This window comes from Pieris brassicae, chromosome 4 (assembly GCF_905147105.1).
Source record: "Pieris brassicae chromosome 4, ilPieBrab1.1, whole genome shotgun sequence".
NCBI classification, from domain to species: Eukaryota; Metazoa; Arthropoda; class Insecta; order Lepidoptera; family Pieridae; genus Pieris; species Pieris brassicae.
The window spans coordinates 12,514,114-12,540,507 of NC_059668.1; the positions used below are offsets into that span (position 1 = coordinate 12,514,114).

Below are 26,394 nucleotides of genomic sequence, written 5' to 3' on the forward strand. Positions count from 1 at the left end.
GCCGGCCTTTCAAGAATTGGTACGCTCTTTTCTTGAAGGACCCTAAGTCAAATTGGTTCGGAAACTACTTCCGTGGACACCTGGTTCCACATAGTGGTGGTGCGCGGCAAAAACTGCCTTAGAAAACGCTCAGTTGTGGAACACGGACGTCGAGGTGATACGGATGGTAATTTGTATTTGCCTTGACGTCCGATAATGAAACTCAGCTGCGGGTATTAGACCGAACAACTCTTCTGAACACTCCCCTGAATGAATGAATACTGAATGGTAAATGCGGAGATGCAGAGAGACCCAACATCTCTACGCAACGCCAAGGGATCAAGCCGCACGGAAAATGGTTGGTCGTCGACGATTCGAATCGCTCCTCGTTGAATACGGTCAAGTGGAGGGAGCTGGTACTGGGGAACTCCCAGAGGTGAGAACAGTATTCCATGTGGGGCCGAATTTGCGCTTTATAGAGTTGCAAGCGGTGGCCCGGAGTGAAGTACCGAACTTTCCCTACAGCTGTGATACTTTTGACATTCAACACCTTTTGTCTGCAGTCACCGTGACCACGCATGCTGTAAAGCACGCGAAACGTCAGAAAAATTTAAAATTATGTAAATAATTATAGGTTTATAATAATAATACATAGCTTCAATCCGGTTAAAAAGTGTTTTCTTGTTGTTGTAAGATAATTACCGATTATTTAATAAAATCTATCTCTATCTATAAACGGCAAATAGGAAATATTTTGTTCCTCGCGATATAACCTTTTCTTGCTTGTAAAAGTGAGTAATGGCATTTCCTTAGAGAACACCTTTGACTGGGGTTTCTAGCAATCAATTTAACTTATAATATAAAAAAATCTAATCGTACGTTTTTCAATCTAATAGATATTAGTAGATAATCTTCTATTCTTTCTTTTATTCGTAATCAAATAATAATAGAGTTATTGTAATTATATTTTTATAATCGGAAATAAAAGTCATATTAAATTTATTTACTACTGTTATTTTACACATTTCCTGTAAATAGCTCGATCAAAAGCTTTTATTTTTCCATGTTAATTTTATAGTAAAGTCATTTTAAATGTATTTATTACTGTTAAAATGCGTAAATTTTCTATACTGTAAACTTGATTAAATGCTTGAAGTTGTTTCCAATGCAATCCAATTGATTTAATTTATTTGGTTACCTAAATTAATTTTATAGTTGGAAATTAAAGTCTTTTTAAATGTATCTATTACTGTTAGAAAATGTGTAAATTTGCTGTACTGTAAACTTGATTAAATGCTTGAAGTTGTTTCCAATCCAATCCAATTGATTTAATTTATTTAGTTACCTAAATTAATTTTATAGTTGGAAATTAAAGTCTTTTTAAATGTATCTATCTATTACTGTTAGAAAATGTGTAAATTTTCTGTACTATAAACTTGATTAAATGCTTGAAATTGTTTCCAATCCAACTAATTTAATTTATTTCAGTAACCGAAGTGGAGTTTGCAAGACAAAGCTTCTCCAAGACACACCACTAATATCATTAGTTTGCGCTCTACTGGTGATTGATGGGCTACTTGTCACTTTGTGGGCGACTCTTGATCCTATGGAGAGGCATCTCAAGAACCTGACAGTGGAAATCAGTGCCACAGATCGAAGTGTTGTTTATCAACCGCAGGTAAATTTTGTAATCTAAAGCTACATTCATGAATAATAGTATTCAAAGATGGCTTCGTTTCTTCACTCATAGGAAGAATAGGAATGTATGAATTTTTTTGGAACGTAACTGGTAAAATGCCAAAAAAAAATTTTTTGCGAAAACCTCTAAGAAACCTACTTTCATGTTTGATATTTTTAATGAATAGGTTGATAGTTGTGAATGTGTAAGAATTTTCTTTATAACGAAAATAAATACAAGATTGGTGTACAAGTAAAATAACAGTTTGGTTTTTTGTAACATATTTATTTTCATAAAACTCTAAAGTAAAAGATGTTCTTTCATATTCAGCTAGAAATCTGCAAGTCGCACAACACGACGGGATGGCTCTGCGTCTTGTATGCGTATAAGGGTCTCCTTCTCTTGGTAGCTGTGTACATGGCGTGGGAAACACGACATGTGAAAATATCAGCACTCAACGATTCCAAATACATAGGCATCAGTGTATATTCTGTAGTCATAACCAGTACCAGTATAGTCGTCATTGGTACTATTATCTCTGAGAGGGCTACCCTAGCTTACATTACTATAACCAGCTTGATTCTTATCGCTACAACATCTACGTTGTGCCTTTTGTTCCTGCCGAAGATTATTGCTATCAGAAAGAAAGGTAACTTTTGAAATCAATATACATTTTCTTCTATAGATTCTGCGGTTTCGTAGTTAATTAAAATTTATAAAAAATTGTTCAAAATCACTGAGGGTATGAATTTAATGAAAAACCTGCTGTGTACATAAAATAAATGCATTTTAACTGTATGTTATCGGTATCAAGAATTGTAACAAATGCATAAAGAGAGTTATTTTCGCATTATTTATGGCAAGTTTAAAGTTGTTGATCGTAATTTAATTTCTTTTCTGACGTTGATAAGTGTACTTGTTTACCTATATTTATAAAGTTATTTTAAGTTTGAGTTTGTTCTATAAATGTACCTCCATAATGTTTTTAAATAATCATGTTTCAGCTGAAGATGATCCAGTAATTCAAAGTTTAGGATTGCGTCTCGAATGTAAAACGAGAAGATTTGTGACGGACGAAACACAGGAGTTACATTTCCGAATCGAGATACAAAATAAAGTTTATAAGCGGGAAGTGGAAGCGTTAGATAGAGAGATCGCTAAGCTTGAGAGGCTGTTGGCAGAGCCTTTGGACTCTAGCAGTCTCCATAAACGAGTAAGGTTTTCTTCGAACTACAGAACCTTTTTAAAGAACTTTAATATTGGCGGCTAATTTACAATTCATTCATAAGTTACATTAGATTGTAACAATGTCTGTTATCACCGTCACTTGTATCTATCTCTTTATTGTTCTATAATTTGTGTAATTGAAGAAATTTTTTCACCTCAGAACACGCCACAAAGACATTGCTAGTAGTCCAAAATATCAGTCTAGTTTCAAAAATTAAAAGGCGGTATTTTATTTGCGCGATTCTTGTATCAGATGTTTGTAATTCGCCATTTTAAACGCATAATGGTATCATATTTTTTATTTTATATCGCTTACTGGCTTAAAAATAAACTGTAATCTTTTTTCAATAGGAACTTCCTTACGAACAAAGACACTAACATAATGGACTTGGACATTAACTTAAGTATACAGTGTGTGGTTTTCGTAGATATTTAGTATTTAGATCTGTTAAAGATTAGATTTCGTCAAGAAACTCCTGATACATTATATTTACATTGGCTATTGTGCACAATTTGATTTTCTTCACAAATTCTTCCCGCACATTCAGTTTGTGTCTAAGATACACAATAATTATATATATATTTATAAAAAATATAAATTTTAATGTGATTTCAAACAATTTATTTAACATTCCAGAGCGAATTAAACACCGTAGAAGAAGAGAGCCACAAAGACAAACGTACACCAAGTATCAGTGGAGGTCTACCGATGTTGCTACTCTCTGTTTTACCTCCTGTCATACCTCGAGCGAGCTGGCCTTCGGCTGAAGCTTTCAGAGGACGAAACTCCGTCAGTTTCAGCTCACAACCAAAACTATTCTACAGAAAATCTCAACAGATGGATCTTTATAATATTTGCTTCAAACGCGAGGAAAACCACGGTCTGTTGAAAAGATTAAAAAGTTTCTTCGGTAGCCGACCAAGCAGCAGAAAGGCCTCCACCATGTCCATCGCAGATCCAACGGGCCAAAGCATAGCTGCAGCTTTAAAAATGCACGTTGGAATGATCGCTGGCCTTGTCCCAGGGAACAGAAAACACTCAATAGTTCATTCGTGCAATACTCTCAATGTACCAAGTCTAGAAATGAGATTACGCAGAGAATCATACGCTAGGAGTGGACCAATCATTAGAGTTACAGATGATGAACCGTCTTGCTCATATTCTGAGAGAAATAAATACGTAGCAGAGCCGGAAACACGCGTTAATTTCGTTCTTCCTACAACGCATAACCCAACGCAAAGTTCGTTGGAAAAAATCAAAGGCTCACCGCGATTTCCTCATAAAATATCACCATCTGCTTCTAGTATGACCACACTAGATACTAGACGAAAAGCAAGTGCTGATAGTGTATTTAACATATCGAATGAACTATTTGACGAGAATAGACGACATAGCCATCAGAATGTTATAAGAAATAGCCAGGATCGGAGTTTGGAGAGCCGCTGGAGGTCCACAGAAGACGCGCGTCCGGGTCCCTCAACAAAACCTTGATATGCCAAATTTTCCTCCGGAACACAATGTACCTACTCAGACAAATTTTTTTTTTTTAAATAATTTCAAATCTGTTTTCACGTTTATGATTGATCATTGATTGGACTACAATGAAAAACCGTATCTTTGATTAAAATTTAACCGGATTGACATCGCCTAACGTGTCAGATGTTTGTAAAAGCAATGTCGAAAACTTGGGAATTATTCAAGTTACGATATAGCCTCCAGGTATAAAAATTTAATATTTTGAAGTAACACAGTATTAAACAGGGTCCTCTTTTATTAACCTCCTAAGATTCATTCATACGGAGAAATATTCTATAGTAATTAAGTTTGTAATAAAGTATGTAGGACAGTATTACGTAGAGTTTTTACAATAGGCCTAAATATTTTAGAAAAATATTGATTGTACTTCATTGTAATTGTATTAAAATTAAGAAACTAAAAATTAAGGACAAAACACCAATGAGTAGAAAATCTTAAATATATATTTATCAATATTAGAGCCATCTTGCCATTTAGGCATCTTAAAGAATAATATTTATTTTTTAATCATTTTTAAATATCTTATGAATAACAAATCGCAATATCGCTGAATAATAATAAATAATCGCTGTTTGCATTTCAGTCTGCCCATAGTGTTGCGGTATTTTTATATACATACTAAAACAATTATTTTATAACTCGTTTCTTTCCAAATAAATAAACGTGATAAAACATAATGTACGTCTGTTAGTGAGACAGTTAAACTAATATAAAATATATAAATAACTTAGAATATTCCAAACCTGTGAAACAGTAGATTAGAATATTTGATAGATAATGTGTATAGATCGTGTGTATTCCAAGCAATACTATAATAAGAATTAGACACAAATACATCGTACAGTTCTCGGTTAATAAGTTGGTAATGCGAGAATTGGACCCCAAAGCTTGCCAAATAACGTGCCGAGACATACCTATATTTGTATTGTAAAATGTATTTTACTATTAGCGTCTTATAGTGTTCAAATTTACAACTCAGCAGTGAAATATTTTAATAAACTATTGTCTTGTAATATTTTGATGTGTGAATAAAAAAACTACTTATACATTGTTTCGTTTTTATTTCAAAAATTTATAAATCTTTTACACATCACTTCATTACGATTGTTGCCATAAAAAATTAAAAGGCGTTAAAATTTAGACTTTATTAAAACAACCTACTAGTAATTACCATAGAATATGAATCATCAATATTTTCTTTGTTACCTTGGGTTCTGTTCTTTGATTTGTATCTGCTCGCCTGACTGATTCTTGCCTTGAAGACTGCTCTATATTATTGTTCTACTCATTAACCTATGCTTGATTTTTGAGATACATTATGTACTTTGAATAACAGTACTTTATTTTACCTTCGATTACCAACTCAATAAAATTATTGGGAGATGGATCACATCAATCCCCAACCCATTACAGAGACACTATTTCAATTACCAGTTTAACTTTTTTTTAAATGAAAACACATGTACACTCTAATAATTTATTTATACCTATGCAACTCTTCTCATTTTCATTATTCTATTCGTAATTTGCCTTTTAATGTTTGCATTTACATTTGGCAAGTCATTGTTTCTTCTAACTGCTTCTTCAATCTTTTGAACTAGTTGGACTTCCCTTGGCCACGCTACGAAGTTAGTCACAGAGGAATCTTGGGGTGATCCGAGTCGTCCAGTCCGGCCACAGCGATGGATGTAATCGGATGTGTAGAGTGGGAAGTCGTAATTTATTATATGACTAACCTATTGAGAAAGAATATCATTTAATCATTTCTAGTTTTATGATTAGGTAATGCACATTTGAATTGAGATCTCAAGTCTTTTGAATGATCACAATCAACACAAGCACTCTCGATTTATCTATAATTTAATTGCATCGTATACAGCATATATATTTTATATCTATGTTAATGATTGAGTCATTTTTCAATTTGGTTCGAAATAACTTATTTATTGAACCTAGCGTAGCAGTAAAAGCTTACTTATTTATAATAACTCTAATTGAACTCATTTAAATAAATTCATATTTTTTCTCTTTTTATCGATTTGTGTTTACTTTGTTATAAAAAGAGGCAGATTAATAGTACTTTAGTTAATAGACTGATTTAGTTTTTTATGAACAAGAGGCTTAGTATACATGCATTATAAATGAAATATTGAGTAGTAAATGCTTTTTCTTTGGAATTGATATTTACTGCCTACAGGGCTTAGCCAGTCATGGAATGGATGTATATGGTTTCAAAACATTCTCTACAATAACATTACACACAAAACAGAAGTAACCGTGCTGTGTTGGTAAAAATTCACAGATTCTTTTAAGATGGAATTTAGTCATAGTTTGGACAGCCTAAAAGATCTAATTATTAAAAAAACTTAACAGAACACAGAAAACACTAAAATAGTAAAACAGTACTGACCCCTGTAGTATCTAAGCCACGTGAAGCTACGTCGGTACTTGAAATGACCTGAGCTTTTCCACTTTTGAACAAATCCATATTTCCAGCTTTGAGTGGCACAGCCATCCTTCCATTAATGTTTAAGCATTTTATGCCATTCTCATTAAGAAACATTGAGACAAAATCGCAAGTAGACGTCTTATTTGAGAATACCATTACTTGACGTTTCAAATTTATGTCTGCTTGAACTAGCTTCAACAACTCTCCTGGCTTTTGAGCTTTGCCAAGGCGAAGAAATCTGTAATGATTATTATTCATTAGATTATTTAAATAAACCCTATATATATACATACATTCTCACAATAAACTTAATTTCACAAAGCAATAAGTATTGGTAAGCAATTGTGATTTAAGATCTGAAAATAAATTGGACGATTTTTTTTCTGATTTAATTGATTTCAGGAACAAGGAAAGAGGACAAATTGTATAGTTTGTTTTGGTTAAAGATTTATGTTTGCATAATATTTCACATAATATAAGATAAAATTTAGAGAGGATAATCCTAAAAACCAAAACAATAGTGAAACAAAATTTACTTATGAGGGATGTGGGGTAATATCCTGTGAATTTTGTCAGTGGCAACTGTTCGTAATGATTGGGGATCCATGAAGGCGCTAACCGATTCAGGTAACTCATGAGGTAATGTTGCACTCACTAGGCTAATCTGACATCCTTCTGGTGGAGCTTTCGTTTCACATTTGTAATGAATCTGTAATAACATATTTTTGTTGGAAAACTTCATCTTTACATTACATGCTTTTTTAATCAGAAAAAGTATTGATTGCCTGGGAATTAATATCTAGGTATGATTTAAGCCAATCTTTAATTAAGTTCAATTATTAACTGACCAACTCTTGAACTCTTGAATATCTACGCCAAGGTTAATTCAAAACAAAATATTAATGATGCAAAAAAAACAACATTTTAACACAAATAGTTTAAGTTTCAAATTTATTTATGAAAATACAGTAGTAAATCAAAAAGCAAAAATACATACAGTACATTGTACAGTAAAATGTCCTTAGAGTATTAGCAAAATAGGCAGCTAGAAAACTAACTATACTTTTATGACAATTATTTAAATTAATAAAAAAAGCCCATGTGAGTACAACTAATGTAGTTTTTGTGAATTAGTGGCAAATCTAAAACTCTTGTTACACGTGAAAAATTTCGGTCAATGATTTATTATGACTTTCGGTGTGGGCTTACTCAACAACAAAGCTATGATAGGCTGCGAATATCATTTCTTAATAAAGCCCCATCTCGCGCCACTATTTAAAATTGGTTTAATGAGTTTAAGCGTGGACGTAGAAATCTCAATGATCATCCGTGTGAGGGACGTCCTTTAACAGCGACTACTGAAGATAACACCAGTGCTGTGCGACGCATGATAGAGGAAGATAAGAAAGTGACCTATAAGCAGATACGCGCAAGTCTGCCGGCATCAGTATGAGTAAAGTTCAAAAAATATTACACGAACATCTAGGCGTCGGGAAGCTTTGTACCAGATGGATTCCCCATAATTTAACCGAAGACCAGAAACACCTTTGCATGGAGTGGTGTCGCCAAATGTTGGATTAGTTTAACCGCGGTGACTCAAATGGTGTATTTGACAACGTCACTCGTAATGAAAGGTGGATATATTGCTACGAACCCGAAACCAGCTCAGTTGTTTCCTTTCGAGGATCGGCCAACTAAGGTAAAGAACGGCAGAAGTCAAGGAAAAAAGATGATTGCATTGCTTTGGTCGGAAAGGTCATTTCGCGACAGTTGTGCTAGAAGATGGAAGGACAGTTACTGCAGACTGGTATGTAAATCGCTGTTTGTCTTGGAAAAAATTAGACAGCAGCCCCCTTGAAGCAGGATCCTCCTTCACCACGACACTGCAAAATGGACTGTTGAAATTTGACTTTCATTTATTCCCAAGAACTAAAGATAAAATTCGAGGTATTCGCTTTATGATCCCTGAAGATACGGAGAAAGTGTACGAAAATGCCATGGTAGAGACCCCTAAGGAAGAATGGGCCCACTGCTTTTCTCAGTGGTTCCATCAAACGCAACAATGTGTAGAGAGGAACGGAGATTACTTCCAAAAACAATAAAAGTATTGGCAACTTTCTACATTAAGCTTTTCATTTTCTAAACATTTTCAATGTTACCTAGGTATTTGTATTTTTTTGATAAAGAAACAACTTGGTAGTTTAATGATGTTCTTAGTTTACTCAAAGTGCCACTGACATTAATTAAACCCCTACGGTACGAAATAATATACTTACTCTAAACTTTTTCATTAAAGCAACCAATTTTTCTATAAAAGAGTCATCAAGCAATGTGTCTGCTTCATCTAATACAACATGGTGTACATTATGTATTTTGATAATTCCAGTTGTAACTAGTTTGCTAAATGCTCCCAATGATGCAATCATAAGATCAGTATATTCAATTGGTGGGTCTATTATTTTTTTCTTTGTCTTACCTCCAACTAGTGTGGAGACATTAATGTTCAAATGCTCAGAGATATTTTGAGCTATTTCACCCAGTTGAGTAGCTGTAAGTAATTTTATTAAATAGTTAAAAAGCTGTGAAAATTACAGATCTCATCAGTTTCGGTTTTTTATGAATGTTATGCACTCAGTATTTACCTCTGATAAGAATGATTATTTATTTTCATTTATCCAGATTTAATACAAGAAAGAACAATTTGATATTTAAAAAAATCTTTACCTAATTCTCTACTGGGTGTAATAACAACAGCTAAAGGACTGTTAAATTCCTCTGCAATATGTGGTTTCCAGGATGTTATTTGTTGTAATATCGGTAATAAATATGCTAATGTTTTTCCACATCCTGTTTCAGCTGTGATCGCAGTATTAAAACCTTGCATGATAGGCGAAAAAGATCTCGCTTGAATTGCAGTGGGCAAAGTATATCCTTGCTGCGATACTACATCGATCAACTCCTCGGATAATCCAATTTCCTCAAAACTCTTTTTGTAAACAGATGTCTCCGTTTTTTTAGTCTCTCCGTATATTGTAAAGAAGTCATTCTTGGATTTGGGATGTAACCAACCTTGAGATGCAAGCTTTATAACCTCAAACTTTCCGTACGTTTGTCCATCGAAATGATTGTATTCTGGCCGTTTGCATGAAATAATTGGAACTTTTTTCTTAGCTCGTTGGACACAGTAATATCGGCAATACGATATGTTTAGAAGATTCCGGATTTTCGCCATGTAATACTAATTAAAGTTTTAACTACTTGTTCTCAAAAACAAATATTTAACTAAATGTAAGACGGCAGTCGGCATTCGTCAGCATAACTGTCATTTGTCATATCGCTAAATGTGTCAGCTGTATCTGTCAAGACCAAATGCAATATCACATGAACCATAGTTTTGCATTTAATGCATCTTTAGGGTAGTTTTACTTTAGGTTGTTTGGTCCTTATTTGGTTAAAATAAAACTTCCTAATAATTCGTTGAGAAGAGGTGAAGATGGAATGTGGAATGTGTTTAATTTTTAAAAACTGTAGATTTATATACAAAAATTATCCTACCTGGCCACTAGTGGTAAACATGTGGTACCAAGATGCGAAGGGTGCGTAGACAATAAAATCGAGGCGCGGCAAAAAGTTGTCCTAACGGTAACGCAATTAACTGTTCTTTTCAGAACAAATTATTGTTTCATGACGACACGTACTAATCACCTACAGGATTCCCCCTCTAGCGAAGCGTACCGGCAGGCGTATAACGCGGCCTCGGCGAGTTGTTCTTGTAGGTATTGAGGTGTTCCCAGTGTCTTGTTGTTTCAGGTTGTTGTCATTTTGATGTTTCAGGCTATTTGATGGTTCATGTAGTTCGCTCGCACTTGATGTGTTTTGCTTGTTGCAGGTACTCGTTGTTGTATCAGTAGGCACATCTTGCTCGGTGATAGTGTAGGCAGGTTTGAGTCTGTCGATAGAGATATTCATTTCACGGTTAGGTAACTGCAGCGTGAATATCTTGCTGTCTCGTTTCAGCACGCGATAGGGTCCGTCGTAAGGTGCTTGTAATGGCTTCTTTACGGCGTCTATGCGTACGAATACGTATTCACATGATTGCAGGTCGCGCTGAACGAATATGGGTTTTGTGTTGCTGTGTGGTTGACTCGGCATTGGTTGCAGGTTACGTATTGCGTCGCGCAGCTGATCGATGTAGCCAGAGTCCATGATGACATCATTGCGGGTCGTTGATAAGAAATCACCGGGTAAGCGTATGTTGCAACCGTAGGTAAGCTGAGCTGCGCTTACGCCGGTGTCACTTCGCATAGCGGCGCGTAATCCGAGTAGGACGGTTGGTAGCTCGTTGATCCAGCTTCTTGCGGTCTGTAGTCTTGCCTTTAATGCGGCTTTAAGGACACGGTGCCATCGTTCGATGATACCGTTACACTGTGCGTGGTATGAAGTTGTACGCATTTTTTCGATCCCGAGTAAGCGAGAAAGAGATGCAAATACTCTGCTTTCAAATTGGCGTCCTTGGTCCGTGGTTATTGTTACAGGACAACCGAAACGGGAAATCCAACCTTCGTATACCGCTTTGGCGACGTCTTTAGCTGATATTTCGCATAATGGGTATGCTTCGGGCCATCTTGTTGCTCTGTCGATCATTGTCACGAGGTATCGATGACCGCTGGCCGCGGTAGGTAGCGGACCAACGATATCGATGTGAACGTGTTCGAATCGTTCGGTTGGTGAAAAAATTGATAATTGACTTGATGTGTGGCGTTGTATTTTGGCGCGCTGACACTGTAGGCATACTTTTGCCCACTTGCCGACGTCTGCGTTCATTGAGGGCCAAAAGTAACGTTGCGTAATTAATTTTCTCGTAGTCTTGATTCCAGGGTGGCTAACGTTATGTACTGCGTTGAATGCGGTACGTCGGTATTCTTCTGGTAGGTACGGACGTAACTGTGAGGTTGAAGTTTCGCAGTGTAATTTGATATTTGAGACGGGCAGGTTGACTTTCTTGAAACATAAGTTGCTCTGTAGACTGAGTGCTTTAATGGTATCGCTATCGCGCTCTTGAGCTTCTGCAAGTAGATTGTAGTCGATCGGCGACGGACAGGTGATTGCTTCGACACGTGATAATGCATCTGCGGCTGCATTTTGAGATCCACTGACGTGTCGTATATCAGTGGTAAATTCGCTGATATAAAGTAGCTGTCGGGTGCGTCTCGGTGATTCGCTGTTTGTATTTGTTTTTGTGTAAGCGAAAGTTAGCGGCTTGTGGTAGGTGAATATTATTATTTCTCGTCCCTCGAACATTTTGCGGAAATGTTTAACAGCCATGTAGATAGCGAGTAGCTCTCGATCGTAGGTACTGTAGCGAGTCTGTGCGTCGGTGAATTTCTTCGAGAAATAGCCGAGTGGTTGCCATGAGTTGTTGATAAATTGATTGAGTGCGGCACCAGCTGTTTTGTCGCTAGCGTCGCTGAATATAGCAAGTGTCGCCTGGTAAGACGGATGAGCAAGTAAAGCGGCGTTTTTTATGCTCTCTTTACATGCTTCATAAGCTTGCGTTGATTCAGTGGTCCAGTCGATCTTAGTTTTGTCACGCTTCTTGACGTTGTGCAGGTAGGTATTTAAAGGCGCTTGTATGGTGGCGGCATCTTTGATATTTTCACGGTAAAAGTTTATCATACCGAGAAAACGTCGTAGTTCTTCTACGGTTTGTGGTTTTGGAAAGTCTGTAATAGCTTGTACCTTCTCTTGGGGTGGCTGTATTCCTTCCGCTGTGACTTGGTGACCGAGGAATTTCACAGTTGGCTGGCCGAAAACACATTTTGATGGGTTGATGGTGATGCCGTATTCTTCTAGTCGCTGTAATACGATGCGTAGATGTTTTCGGTGCTCTTCCTCGTCGATTGATGCTATGAGTAGATCATCAACGAAAGGGAATACGAAGTCGAGTTCGCGCAGTACTTCGTGAATAAAGCGTTGGAAAGTCTGTCCGGCGTTCTTTAGACCAGGACACATGCGCGGAAACTCGAAAAGACCAAAAGGTGTGATGATAGCGGTTTTCTCCACATCTTGCTCGCTGACTGGCAGTTGTTGGTACGCGCGATTGAGGTCGAGTGTGGAGAAAATTTTCTTCCCTGCGAGTTGGTATGTGAAGTCACGTATACGTGGTATGGGATACCGATCGGGCTTGGTTATAGCGTTGAGCCTTCGGTAATCGCCACACACGCGTAGGTCTCCATTCTTCTTTGGCACGACGTGAAGAGGTGATGCCCAAGGGCTTTTGCTTGGTCTGCATAACCCTTGATCGATCATGTTTTGGAATTCCTTCCTGACCATTTCGTAACGATGCGGTGCAATGGGGCGTAGCTTGCAGTGAAGGGGCGGTCCATTTGTTTCAATGAAGTGTTCAACGGAATGTTTGGGACTAAGCTTCATTGAAGTGATTCTGGTTGTGCCTGGGAAATCTTCTAGTATGCTGTGGTAATTTTGCTCAATGTCAATACTACGAACTGTAGGTATGTCTGCAGTACTGAGTTGAGCGTTTGTTACCAGCTTTGTTTTCCCGTCGATCAATCTTCGGTTTTTTACATCGACAATGAGGTGGTGGTGCTGCAAGAAATCTGCTCCCAGGATTGCCTTAGACACATCTGCTACGACGAATTTCCATGTGTATGGTCTTCGGAGGTTAAGATCAAGTTGGAGTGACTTCTCTCCGTATGTTGGAATGACCGTGTTGTTGGCGGCGTAGAGTTGAAATGGCAGTGGTTTTTCGCGTGAGCCTTTTGCCTTTGGTAGCACGGAGATATTGGCTCCTGTGTCGACCAAAAAGGTAAGTTTCGTTACCCTGTCGGTAACGAAAAGGCGGTGTGATGATTCGGTAACGCCGGTTCCCGCCGCGGCCAGCGTTACTTTTAGTTTTCCGACTGGTTTATGGGCTTGAAACATGGGCATGGTGGTGCGCATTTCTTCGCGTCCATACCATAGCGATGATGGTAGTAGCAGTACGGCATTGGAGATTTTTTCCGGCTTCGATCTTCCATCTGCGACTCTCGTCGGTTTTCGTTGCGCTTTGTTGATGCGTTCCGCGAGCGTGATTGTGAATGTGAATGGTAGCGAGAACGACTGTTGCGGTAGTTGTCGCGCGGTTGTACTCGTAGCTCGGCAACTTCCAAAGACAACCTTCTTATTTCACCGATGAGGGTGTCGATGGTTGGTTGTTGTTCTGGAGTTGGTGGCGATGCTACAGGTGTGAAAGGCGTCGCGACGGCAGCGATGTATTGCGACGGCGTGTGGACTTCCATCATTTTGTCCGCGAGCAAGGTCAGGTCGTCAAGCGTCGTTTTGATTTTAAACGCTTCGCTGACGGCTAGCACGGAACGAATGTGTGGCGGCAGATGCTCGAGCCACATCATTTTGATGGTGCTCTCAGGAAATTTGTCCTTGTTAAGCTGCTTCATTTGCCTCATCAGCTGGCTGGGTTTCTGGTCTCCAAGCTCAACTTGCGACAGTAGCTTCTTCGTTTGTGCGCTGTTAGATTCTTCGTATAGCGATATTAAACGGTCTTTAATGGCGTTGTAGTAATCTGCTTCCGGCGGCGAGCAAATGAGATCAGCGATGTTTTGGATATCTTGCTTTTCAAGCTGTGCGATGACCATCTGGGCGAGTTGGGCCTGGCTTCGTTTCAGATCGGCGGTTGCTGCTTCGAAACTGCAGAACCAGAGGAGCGGCTGGTCGCGCCAGAATGGTGGCACACGGAGCGACAGTGAGATACCGGAGACTTCTTGGCTCGACGGTTGTGATGAAACTTGACGCTCTGCACCGGAATTTTCTGTGTTCGTCATCTTCAATTTTCTTGGTGTATCACGTCGGGGTCACCACTTTAGGGTAGTTTTACTTTAGGTTGTTTGGTCCTTATTTGGTTAAAATAAAACTTCCTAATAATTCGTTGAGAAGAGGTGAAGATGGAATGTGGAATGTGTTTAATTTTTAAAAACTGTAGATTTATATACAAAAATTATCCTACCTGGCCACTAGTGGTACATGTGGTACCAAGATGCGAAGGGTGCGTAGACAATAAAATCGAGGCGCGGCAAAAAGTTGTCCTAACGGTAACGCAATTAACTGTTCTTTTCAGAACAAATTATTGTTTCATGACGACACGTACTAATCACCTACACATCGTTAAGTTGTTACTGGACCGAGTGAGAGACACACACACGAAATTGAAATTACCTTCTTAAAAAAAATATTTTTTATACAGGAAATACCCATCGAGTATTTCGCTGAGTCTTACACTGAGCCAACTCCTCAATTCGTTCTTGAAAATAAAAACAAAAAAATAGAAAAACAAACATTATTAATTTATTGAAACGTATTGTGTTCTTTAATTTGATATAAAGCGCCTTCAAAAAGTTAACTTAAAATACGTATAACAGAAACAAGCGATCTTATTATTATATCCTATTGATAATTATGAAAATCAACTGTAAAATACTACATACAAATTAACAAAAATGATTGGTACTGGTACTACCAGTTCCAGTTAAAGTTAAATTTATTAAACGAAAATTATTTATATACCTACGGTATGGCGACCAGACAATATTATTTGTAGAAGTCATGATGCGGGGAGTTGTTGGGATGAAAGTTTAGTTCCACCGCCGCTTGTAAATGCGGTGCCACGTAGTTCTCGACTAATCAACATCTCCCGACGACCACTATTATGAAGAGGAAATCAATGTGAAACAGAATAAAACTATACTATGCATACAAACGCTCGGTTTAGTAAAATTAAATTATGTTAGATATTTTTATTTCGAAGGTTAACATGTTAACAAAACAAAAAACCTGGTTTTTTTTAGTTAAAGCAAACTAATGTCGTCATTAAATGTTAATTAACTTTTTTCGAAATGTTCATTTGAATGTAAATTATTTGAATAAAAAAGTGATACTTAAACTATTACCGGTACATACATTTGTAAATGACTTCAATTATATAGGACTGTGTTGTTATTATAGTAATTATTGATCACAGAACATTCTATATGAAAAGTAAGTACCTACCATATTGTTGTAAATTTTAACACATGTGTTAAAATAGCTATTTTCTAGCATATTTGTGCTTTCAGAATGGTACTTCTCACGATTTTAGCGAAGATCGACGTAAAATTGATCGCACCACTTCTTGCTGTGGTACAGATTTCAATTATAACAATTTCTGAGAACATCAAATATCAGAATTATCCACCTCAAGCTAATTGTTCTGGTAAGCATATATATTATATGTAGTTTTGTTGGAGTTTTCTCGAATAGCGCGTAATTGTATGATCCCATATAACCCGATATGTATAATTGATTGATTTTTATAGGATGTGTGAGAAAAACGTCAAGAAAAATAGAATTATTACTTTACGTTCATTTTTGTAAGTACCAACGTATTCAAAGAAGTTGTTCTTGTCAAATTTCCCTGGTCTATTTTTATATGATACTATATGATTATTACAGATACAACTTTTTGCTTATCTGTAAAGCCAATTAAAAATAACTATTTATTGCAAAAACGGGCATATTTTAACATACTTTTAACATTAGAAAATGTGTAAAAACTCTTCTCAACGTACCTCAGAAGTATCCTTACATAATGCATTAACCGGTCACCTCATTATACATACATGAATTTATTCAGACGAAATTAATAAAGTTCTTTTTTTAAATATAGTTTAGTTTGTGTAGTTTCAAAATGTATAATAATTTGGACAATTGTCAAGAGGCTTATCTACGAATTAAACGACTAACACTTAGATGTAAGTAGATGTATTTTGGTACAAACTATGACCAAAATTCTATACACATATTGTAAATCTATACAATAAGGAGTACGCGAGTCTCGTCTTATAATATATTCTTTCCAGTTGCGTATTTTTAGGAGAAATAAGCAAATCAAATTGATTTTAATACTACACACACGCACTTACAGATACACACCTCCCCTACATTTCCACACGACAGGCTAATTAGTAGGTACTTAATCTTTGTCTTATGTGTTTATCCGTTTTGGCTATATTTTTAATTTAAAATATAAATATTATCTATTTTTATACTTGTTTAAAAAAATACATTTAAGAAATTGTTATCAGAAGACTGTGTGTTTTTTATGACTTTTTCGATAATCGGTGCCAGGTGGAAAGGTTTGTAGGCTTTTAGGCCGCTCAAACCTTTGTAAAGGGTTTTTAAGGGTCACTTTATGCATTCCACGTTTGATACATCTAGACAAACGACCGACAGACCTCAGTACATACTATATTAGTTTCCGATATACATATTTAAAGTAAATGTCACAGTCCCACGAAGCCTATATATGTTGTAGGTAATGAAGGAAGTAAATTCCCAACTATCATGTATTAGTTTAACTTCTTGGTAGGTATAATAATAGAGAAAGAACAGGAAATTCGAATATTATAGAGAATAACGGGACGCCTTATTGAGCCTCCTACCCGTTTACCTCCTAAATAAGTTAAAGAATATCTTTTTTGTAGATGGAGATAGTTTCGACTTTATAATAATAGGTGGCGGAGGTGCTGGCTGTGTAATGGCCAACCGGCTAAGTGAGATCTCGAATTGGTCAATTCTCGTTATTGAAGCTGGAGAAGATCCGCCACTCGCATCTGATGTAGGTATCCTATGTAGTTCCAGGTTTTGTGCTTTATCATCTTTACGTTTGTCGCTATACACTTTACATATACTGTGTATTATTTCTTTACATCAAACCTTTAGATCTATAATTTTAGACCATAATTACATGTTATAGAGTCCAGGAATTTCAACGCTAGTAGCACCCAAATTGCCACGATGGGAATTCCATTCTACGGATGATCAATACTCTAGTCAAGCGCTGCAGTCGAAGAAAATAGTTTATTCTCAAGGAAGGATGACAGGTGGATCGACTGGCTTAAACTTTATGTATTACGTCAAAGGCAACGACAAAGACTTTGGTGAATGGGTCGACAAAGGTAATAAGAATTGGGATGCGGAAATGGCACGCAAATATTATTACAAATCCGAAAGATTTACAGACAACGAAATACTTGCCAGTGAAACAGGTCCATTGCATAACACAAAAGGATATCTAGGAGTTACTAAATATGACTGGCAGAAAGAAACTAAGGAATTATTTAGCGCGTTGAAGCAAAACGGTCGTAAGATTCTACAAGACACAAATGGGAACGAGCAAATCGGATACTCACTACCACAATTCTCAATAGCCGATAAACTAAGACAGAGTTCCATTGTATCCTACATTAGACCGATAAATAGGCGAAATCTTTCACTACTTAGAAGTAATTATGTCAGTAAAATAACCATTGTTGGCGATGTTGCTATTGGTGTAGAAGTTACTGACAAGGATGGTAATGTTAAAAAGCTAAATGCTAAGAAAGAAGTAATTTTATCAGCAGGAGCAATAAAAAGTCCACAAGTACTCATGGTATCTGGGATAGGACCTAAAGACGAGTTACGAAAATACAACATTCCAGTAGTTATTGACTCACCACACGTCGGTGCTAACTTTCAGGATCATTCGATAATTCCCATAATGATTTCTGGAAAGAAAGATTTCTTCTTTAAATCATATTTAAGTGATTTAGATGTCCTTAGTAAAATAGATGAATTTCCAAAACCTTGCGTCATGGGATTTGAAGCATTAGATAAAAATGACACTCAGCCACAGTATCAAGTGATAGCTTTTCCTTTTCCACATGGCAGTTTGTTCAGCACACTTATGTGTGTCGAAGTATTTAGATGGAACCAAAAAATTTGTGAAAACATAGCTGAAGCATCTCATCATGATGTGTTATTTGCACTTATCGTACTATTACACCCTAAGTCTCGGGGATATGTAGGTATTAAAAGTAATAATCTAAAAGATAATCCCGTTATTACAACAAACTATTTTGCTGATAAGGAAGATATAAAAACTTTTGCACGTTCAGTCGAAGACTTTGTTTCAATAGTCAACACGCCCGTTTTTAAAAAAGTTTTATGACAGTTGCTGATCTGGATGTAGAGCAATGTAAACTCATACCATTTGCAACACCAAAGTACTGGGAATGTTATGTTTTGAACATGGCTTCTACACTTTACCATCCAGTTGGTACATGCGCAATGGGTCCAAAAGGTGTAGTAGACGAAGATCTTCTCGTAAGAGGTTTGAAAAATTTACGAGTGGTAGATGCCAGCGTTATGCCAACCATAGTAAGTGGAAATACGTATGCAACTGTTGCTATGATTGCGGAAAGGACCGCGGATATAATAAAGTCAAAGCATAACGCACAGAGCTAGGTATTATTTACTTAATATAAATTAATATTTTATAAATAAAGTGTTTTCAACAATTGTGGTTATGAAAACGACTTTATGATAGTGCCTTTAATAGGTGCAGTATCAAATACTGCCAAAGTCTCTAATATGAATTCGACTTTTGGAATTACAATATAGATAATATTGTAAAATATTTAACAAAAATAAACAAAGATTGTCCTTTTATTTTATTTTTTTGTTTTATTTTATGAGTGTTTGTTACGTAGGCGAATATCATGGTACCGGCAGCGTAGCGACCATTTCGCAATTTTCTGGAATTACAAGTTCCTCACGTTGCACGTTGTCAGCATTTATTACCTCGTTTTTTTATACATGTGTGTTTACTAAGACACCATGGAATATTACGATCTAGCCTAACTTAGGAGTAATAAATAATTTAAGTGTAACCTTATTTTACTAAAAAGGAGGTTTAACATAAGAACGTTTAAAATAACACTACTTAGAGTCTTTTTTAAGGGAAAGACACTCTGTTCTTGTGTTCTATTTTTCACTCACTGTTTAGCACTTAATACTAATGTGCATTAACTCTAATTCACTAGTTCAAATTATTTTGTCCTTTTCACTTTCATGAAATTCACGTGATGGTGGATCCTATGTTCGTGGGCTCCAGCAGTCTTTTTATTATTGTGGCGACGACCTCTACAATAAAATCCCGATGGCAGTCGTAATTGCGACTGTACTAGAGAGAATTGACTATCCCCCTGAACACTTGTTTTGGAATCGTTGGATTATTTGGGTGTAGCTATTACTGGTACAGCCCCTAAACTGGCAACCATAAGTCCAAACAGGTGTCAGGACATGATAATAAACCACACCCCTTCTCTTGATTAATTCCGGCCGTATTCTCTTAATTTCTTGCTTTAATGTCATCAGTTGTTCGCAGTACAGTTCACACTCGATGGTCTTGACTGGTGGTAACAGCTTATAATGAATAATGACCTTCCAATCCCACCACACACACACTTGTTGCGAGTTAACCCGGGTTTCGCCACAGTCTCTGAAGCCTGACCGGCCTTTGACCACGACTTTTTTCGCACGTTCTTGTTGTACGTGATCTACTTTATTCACTTTACTTTTCATCGCCAGTTCTTGTGCTTCAGTGCTTCTTCAAAAATGGTTCGGTTTCATTACGTCATAATAAAGAATCACAAATGAGTACACGGTTCATTAGTTTTCTTTCAGTGAGCTCGTGAGGGACCCAAATATCGAGCTTTTTTTGTGTACCCGGGTTTTTTTAATGCGCCAAAACTGTTTTGTGGTTAATTCCCAGTTCTTCAGCTACGTCGAAACTCCTGATATGCCGATCTTGCTTAACTTTTTCAAAAATGTCATCAATTTTATTCGTAATAGGGCGACCAGAGAGACGTGACCGTTGACATCAAAATTTCCGGATCGAAAACGCTTTAACCAAATTTGTGCTACTTTCACAGACACTGCACTAAGTCCATAAACATAGCATTTTTTTTCGCCGCTTGCGTTGCATTTTTACCTTTTTTTTTCAGTCATCTTGACGGTAAGAAAAATAAATAAAAATCACATATTTTTATAATTTAAATTTGGATTTATCTTCTTTAAACTTTTACCAAATACCAAAACCAGCAAGATACAAATACTATAGCCAAACAGATTTTATTGCAAGTTCATACATAATAACTCGACCACTGTGTTGCGTCAGCGTTTTAAACATATATATTTTTTTAAACCTTCGGCTTTGGCTTAATCGTATCGTAATTATTTCATATACAGTGGAATATAAATACGTAATTTTTTTTATAACGATAAACTTATATTTGTGTGTAAAATATATTTTTGTTATTATAAATTTTTGTGTAGTCTGTTCAAATATGCCACCCTAATATACCTAATACCATACTAATCATCGTTTTTAAATAACACAATTGGTGGAATTGTATTAAATTAAAAAATATCCAAGTTACGTTACGTAAGTTACGAAAGCTTAGTGGAAAAAATAATTTAATAAATTGTTTTTTGTTGTTAAACAGAAACTACCCCAGGGTACCACACTCACTCGTGGTGGAGAATCTCCTCTGGGCGTCATCCATCGGGACGCTCATTAGGGACCGTTCAAGTATTACATAACGCAATTTTAGAGCCTTCTTCCCCCCAATGTAACGCGCCGTAACGTTTTTCTGTACCCCCTCCAACTGCCTAAAGATTACGTTATATTTAAGTGATAAATTAATAAAACCTACCTACCTGACTGATCTACATATCACTGGCTTCACGGTGTTCGATTCTGCCATCATTAAGAGTTTTAATGCAGACGCTGATAAAAGTGATTCGAAATCATAAGCTTGGGAATTCGCTGTGGAGGATATGTGTTTTCCACTCCTTATGGATATGTGTGTCAGATCGCCGTAACCAATAGCTTTTACCTGTCGAAACTGTCAGGATCCACATTGACACCGGCGTATACAGACGGAATAAGTTTGTGCCGCTCTGCAACGACCCAGTCATGGTAAGGAATTAAATAATAATACTCTGTATTCTATGCTTTCAAACAGGGCTCTAACTTTCCAAAAATAAATTTTTTTTTACGTAACGCGTTGTTTTAAAAGCACCCTCCAGCCCTTGCAACGCACCGTAAAGTTTTACAAAACCCCTCCCCCTAAAATGCGTTAAGTAATACTTGAACCCTTCCTTACCTGGTGGTGGATGTGCAGGCTGCCATTTGGTTGAGCAACTCTGCGCACAATACCTCGTTTTGACCTTTCAGAACAGAGCGTGCCAATTCTCAAAAGGCAGGCACACTTGCGAGCCCTCTGGCAGTGAGAGCGTCGATGGGCGGCGGTATCACTTAACTTCCGATAAATCTCCTGGCCGTTTGCCCCCATAAATAAACCCATACATAAAAAAAAATAGGGCACAATTATCTACTAAAATAATACTTTAAATATTCCCCTTCCAAGGAGTCCCTAATCCAGACTTAAGTAATCTACATTAATTCACTGGAGTAACTTATTAATATGAGGACGCCGAGATATACCATATGTATATTTTAAAAGTACTGCTATACACTTTTTTAAGCGTCTGTTATGATTTACATAATTTATGATCTCTTCATTTTACGCGATAAGACTCACTCATTTATATATGTTTCATATGTTTTTCTGTTAAACGAAAACGTGATAAATTATACACCACCATATATATGCCACCGTGACGCACGCTGTAAAGCACGCGAAACGTCGTAAAAATTTAAATTTAAAATTATGTAATAATTACACAAATAGCATTAATCCGGTTAAAAAAGTGTTTTCTTTCAAATTATACTATTTAAAATAATTTTTATTTATAAATTTTCAAATTTAGGTACCCATTATTTGAACGGTAACAAAATATTCAATATTAAAAATAACTATATATATAATATAGCTATTCAAGGTTTTTAATTACATTTTAAAATCCATTAAGATAAGGCAACTAAAAGCGACGATATTAACAGTAAATATACGTTTATCAAGTGTAAAATATAGCGAAATTTTAATATGAATATTTTTAATAATTTTGTGTAAGATATGCACACTGCACAGTGTTAGATTTAATGAATCCTAATACAGGCCTAAGTAGTAAAGGCAGTGTTCGGTTTCAGCGTGCGACTCTCGACATTCCTGATAGTCATAGGTTCGATTCCCGGCCCGTGCAACAACGAACTTTATTTATATGTTAACATTCGCTCGAACGGTGAAGTAAAACATCTTAAGGAAACTGGCTTGCCTTAGACCCAAAAGTCGACGGCCTGTGTCACAGGCACAGGATGTTGATCACCTACTAGCCTATTAGATTAACAAATGATCGTGAAACAGAAATCTGAGACCCAGACCTAAAAAGGTTGTAGCACCACTGATTTTATAAAAGTAGTAAAATATACATATTTTCTTTAAATATATTTATATTACAGAATAACAATAAAATCATAATGTGTTAGATTAAAAAATCGCTGTGGTTTGTATATGTGTAACCATAGCTTAGTTTAGGCGGCAATATGGATATGTATCCATATTATAAAAGAATACACGTAGACAATCCACAAAGCTAAAACAGATTACATTAATAAACAAAATATATGAAACAGTAAACCTAAGTTTGTCTATTTGACAAAAAGAAAATGGAAGCCTTAAAAATTTAAGCCAATTATAATAATAAATAATAAAATATGTTTATTCATTTTAAGTTCAATTTCATTTTAAGCAAAAAATATACCTGTGTCAGGGTTTCCAGCTCTTTCATAACAAACTTAGTTATACATTCCTTAAAATATTTAATTTATATATAATTTATTATAACTTTTTTTTCCTTTTTTTGTTATTGATTTTTAACTGTTATCAACACACTGGAGTTCATAAGTGAGTGTGTGAGTGCAAATGTGTGTGAGTGAGTGAGTGAGTGAGTCAGTGAGTGAATGAATAAAGTCTGTACTACATACTAGGCCTCAGAAGAAGCTCCAACTCTGCGTAGGGTATGTTCATGAGCCAGTCCTTTAGTCGTGTTTTTAGATTGTAGACGGTAAGCGGGTAGATGTTAAGCAGCCTATTTAATTTATTATAGATGTAGTCTGCTTGCATATTGCGTCTCGCAAAGTCAGTCCTAACGGTCTGACCGACGACAACATCCCTATTTCTTTTTAAGAACAGCCTACTATCAAATGGTAGCGCTCTGTGTGATTTTAAAATTAGACTCAGGACATACAGCTTCCTAACGGAAAGTAATTGGCTGAGATGATAAAGCTCTTCCGATGGGAACCTGTATGGCCGGAACAGCAGGACCTTTAATAGAGCCCTATGTCCCCGTTCCAATTCCAAAAAAATTGTTTTATTGGCCGTTCCCCATATGTTTATGCAATATGTCAGAACGGTCTGAACAAGTGCTATGTAAATTCTTTTAAGTATTATATCCGATGTAATGTGTCGCAAAATTTTAAAAATATATGTTAGTTTCCTTAATCTACCCGTCATGGCCTCTATATGGGGATACCATGATAGTCGCTCGTCTATATGAATGCCAAAATATTTGATAGAGCTAACTTTTGCTATTGGAAGACACGGACAGTTACTGTCTCTTTGCATATCGCAGTGATGTATTTTAATTTTAAAATCATTAGGTGGTTGAGTTCGATCAGAAATTCTGAAACATACATAGTTAGTTTTCTCTTTATTTAGAGACAAAAGGTTAAAATCAAGCCACTTAGCAATAGTTGTCAGTCCAACTTCCGCTGATATTTTTATTTTATTAATACTGAATATTTTAAAGAAAATTCTAAACGGTGACTTTCATCAGTATAATACTCAAAACACAACTAATTTAAGCGTACGACCAACCAGGCAGCAGAAGATAAACCACACCTTACATGGAAATTGTATTCGTTTTTACAACAAACTTCCAAGCGCAATTAATAAATTATTACTGAATAAATTCAAAGCTCTCGTTAAACGTCAATTAATCAGTACAGCTCTTTATAAATTTGATGAATATTAAAATTATCCTAATCCTTGGGATTGCTTTGCTCTAATTCAAATATGTGTGGCTATTCTACCTTACAAACAATTTGTATGGCTTCAAACTTGTCGATTAAAAAGAGTGGCAGAGAGTTTCTTGACAGTTCTTCTTACCTGCTCTTCGGCCTTGACTTGCGATTTACATTTACTACCAGTAAAGAATCAATTTAACATCTTTTCTGTTACTGTTATTTTGAGTTTGAGTTTATCACATGTTCTAAATCCTACTTAGCTAAAACCCAAAAAATGCGAATTATGCAGATAATTCGTGTTCGATAACTTTGATTAGATAGTAAAAATTAAATCTTCAGTTTCGTAGGTATCATCAGACAAGTGATGAAGTAAATATACAAAATAACTACATTCAAAAAATAGAATATGTTAATGATATGACGTAGTTTCGATTCTAATCAGCAGGAGGCCGTGCGTTCAAACCTAACATGACTGTGCCAAAGAAATTTTCTTCCAATGTTAGTAATTAAAACTTAGGAAGAAAGCTTTAGCGCAATCGATGAAGTAAGTCGAGAGACCACATCCATATATAAAAATTATTAATGATTCAAATGCAGAAACATGAATCCCATTATCAACAACACCGCATAATAATGCATGCATATTGGTGTAAAATATCGTACAATACAGGCAAATGCGAAAGTAATTTATTTTATTAGTGGCGCCGCTGGTTGTGTTCAGGCTCACTGCTCTGACCCACATTATCTAAGTTGACTCTTCTATTAATACAATCTGACGACTAGGCACCCATACAACAAAAGGGAATTGTGTATACTGTGGAGGAAGCTCCTCCTCCGACCGAGAGTCGTCAACCAGTCAAAGCAAAGAGAATAACGAGAAAAGAAAAGTTGGAAAGATATGTATACTTAAAGGAAGATTATAGAAGACATTATTGATTATGAACAAATCGGTTTTGGAACCCCTCAATGTTGAAGCGACCTTACTTTCAAGCTGTGATATGAAATAACTCTAAGAAATAATAAACTACACTTTGACATACATAAACAAACTTATTAACATAAAATTATGAATAAAAGACCTTGTGTCGAGGTAACGGACGATAACAAATCAAGCGAAATGGCTAATATAGACGGAATCTTTTCGGCTGGAGCCATAAGATCACAGAACCAACAAAGCTACTCGACAACATTTGTGTTCGACACTCGACAACTCGACAACGGTTTTAAGTAACCTTCAGTGAATTTAATTTAAAACATTTGGTATTGGTATTTCCTTATAAGGTATTGTAATGAAACGAGGCTCTTCAGAACATGTTTATTTAATATAAGTGTTGGTACAATACAGATCTATATTAAAACATCAATACATTTATATTAAACCCGCAGGCAAAAGGGAAAGAAAAAGCCGTAATTTCCATGCAAATTGCAGTACGAGAACCATTTGGGTGGAATCCTGCTTATCGTGAATCTATCTATAAGCTGTTCTCCTCCTCTGGAGGTCCATGATTAGACGCTAGCACACTGCTTGCCATACTACGGCCGCACTTATTTAATTGCGGTGCTAATTCACCATGTCGTGGGGTCGTGTAATACAAGGCACACCAGATACTCCACCACTCTCTGATAACCCTGCCACCTCCAGTCCGAGACTGCTTATTCGGGCT

At 36.3% G+C, this 26,394-nt stretch overlaps 3 protein-coding genes across 9 annotated transcripts in view; 2 read left to right on the forward strand and 1 right to left on the reverse strand.

Annotated features, from left to right (window-relative positions):
- Positions 1 to 5,397, forward strand: part of LOC123709056 (gamma-aminobutyric acid type B receptor subunit 2) — a 63,884-nt gene extending 58,487 nt beyond the window's left edge. Inside the window, exons 14-18 of one of the 4 annotated variants that reach the window (XM_045660152.1) lie at positions 1,468 to 1,657; positions 1,988 to 2,306; positions 2,662 to 2,870; positions 3,236 to 3,295; positions 3,522 to 3,623. In XM_045660152.1, coding sequence (XP_045516108.1) covers positions 1,468 to 1,657; positions 1,988 to 2,306; positions 2,662 to 2,870; positions 3,236 to 3,262 — 745 coding nt within the window. In that variant the 3' untranslated portion in view covers positions 3,263 to 3,295; positions 3,522 to 3,623. Of the gene's footprint in view, positions 1 to 1,467; positions 1,658 to 1,987; positions 2,307 to 2,661; positions 2,943 to 3,235; positions 3,296 to 3,521 lie in introns of those variants that run through there. The other 3 variants (XM_045660151.1, XM_045660148.1, XM_045660149.1) reach the window with 3 other exon arrangements.
- Positions 5,398 to 5,884: 487 nt separating this feature from the next.
- LOC123708873 (probable ATP-dependent RNA helicase DDX28) lies at positions 5,885 to 10,152 on the reverse strand. Of its 4 annotated transcripts, none has more exons than XM_045659814.1 (5): positions 9,940 to 10,152; positions 9,147 to 9,418; positions 7,407 to 7,579; positions 6,832 to 7,108; positions 5,885 to 6,157 (listed from the first exon to the last, which is right to left on the reverse strand). In XM_045659814.1, the coding sequence occupies exons 1-5, from the start codon at positions 10,100 to 10,102 to the stop codon at positions 5,909 to 5,911; spliced, it is 1,134 nt and encodes a 377-aa protein (XP_045515770.1). In that variant the 5' UTR covers positions 10,103 to 10,152; the 3' UTR covers positions 5,885 to 5,908. The 4 variants fall into 4 exon arrangements, with proteins under 4 accessions (XP_045515770.1, XP_045515769.1, XP_045515771.1 ...); XM_045659813.1 differs by having other exon boundaries at positions 9,595 to 10,152; XM_045659815.1 differs by lacking the exons at positions 5,885 to 6,157; positions 7,407 to 7,579 and having other exon boundaries at positions 7,003 to 7,108; positions 9,595 to 10,152.
- A 5,700-nt stretch (positions 10,153 to 15,852) lies between these two features.
- LOC123708461 (glucose dehydrogenase [FAD, quinone]-like) lies at positions 15,853 to 19,129 on the forward strand. The gene is made up of 4 exons (XM_045659177.1): positions 15,853 to 15,918; positions 15,996 to 16,132; positions 17,403 to 17,536; positions 17,675 to 19,129. Exons 2-4 carry the CDS (start codon positions 15,997 to 15,999, stop codon positions 18,905 to 18,907), a joined length of 1,503 nt encoding a protein of 500 aa, XP_045515133.1. The 5' UTR covers positions 15,853 to 15,918; position 15,996; the 3' UTR covers positions 18,908 to 19,129.
- Positions 19,130 to 26,394: the final 7,265 nt, after the last annotated feature.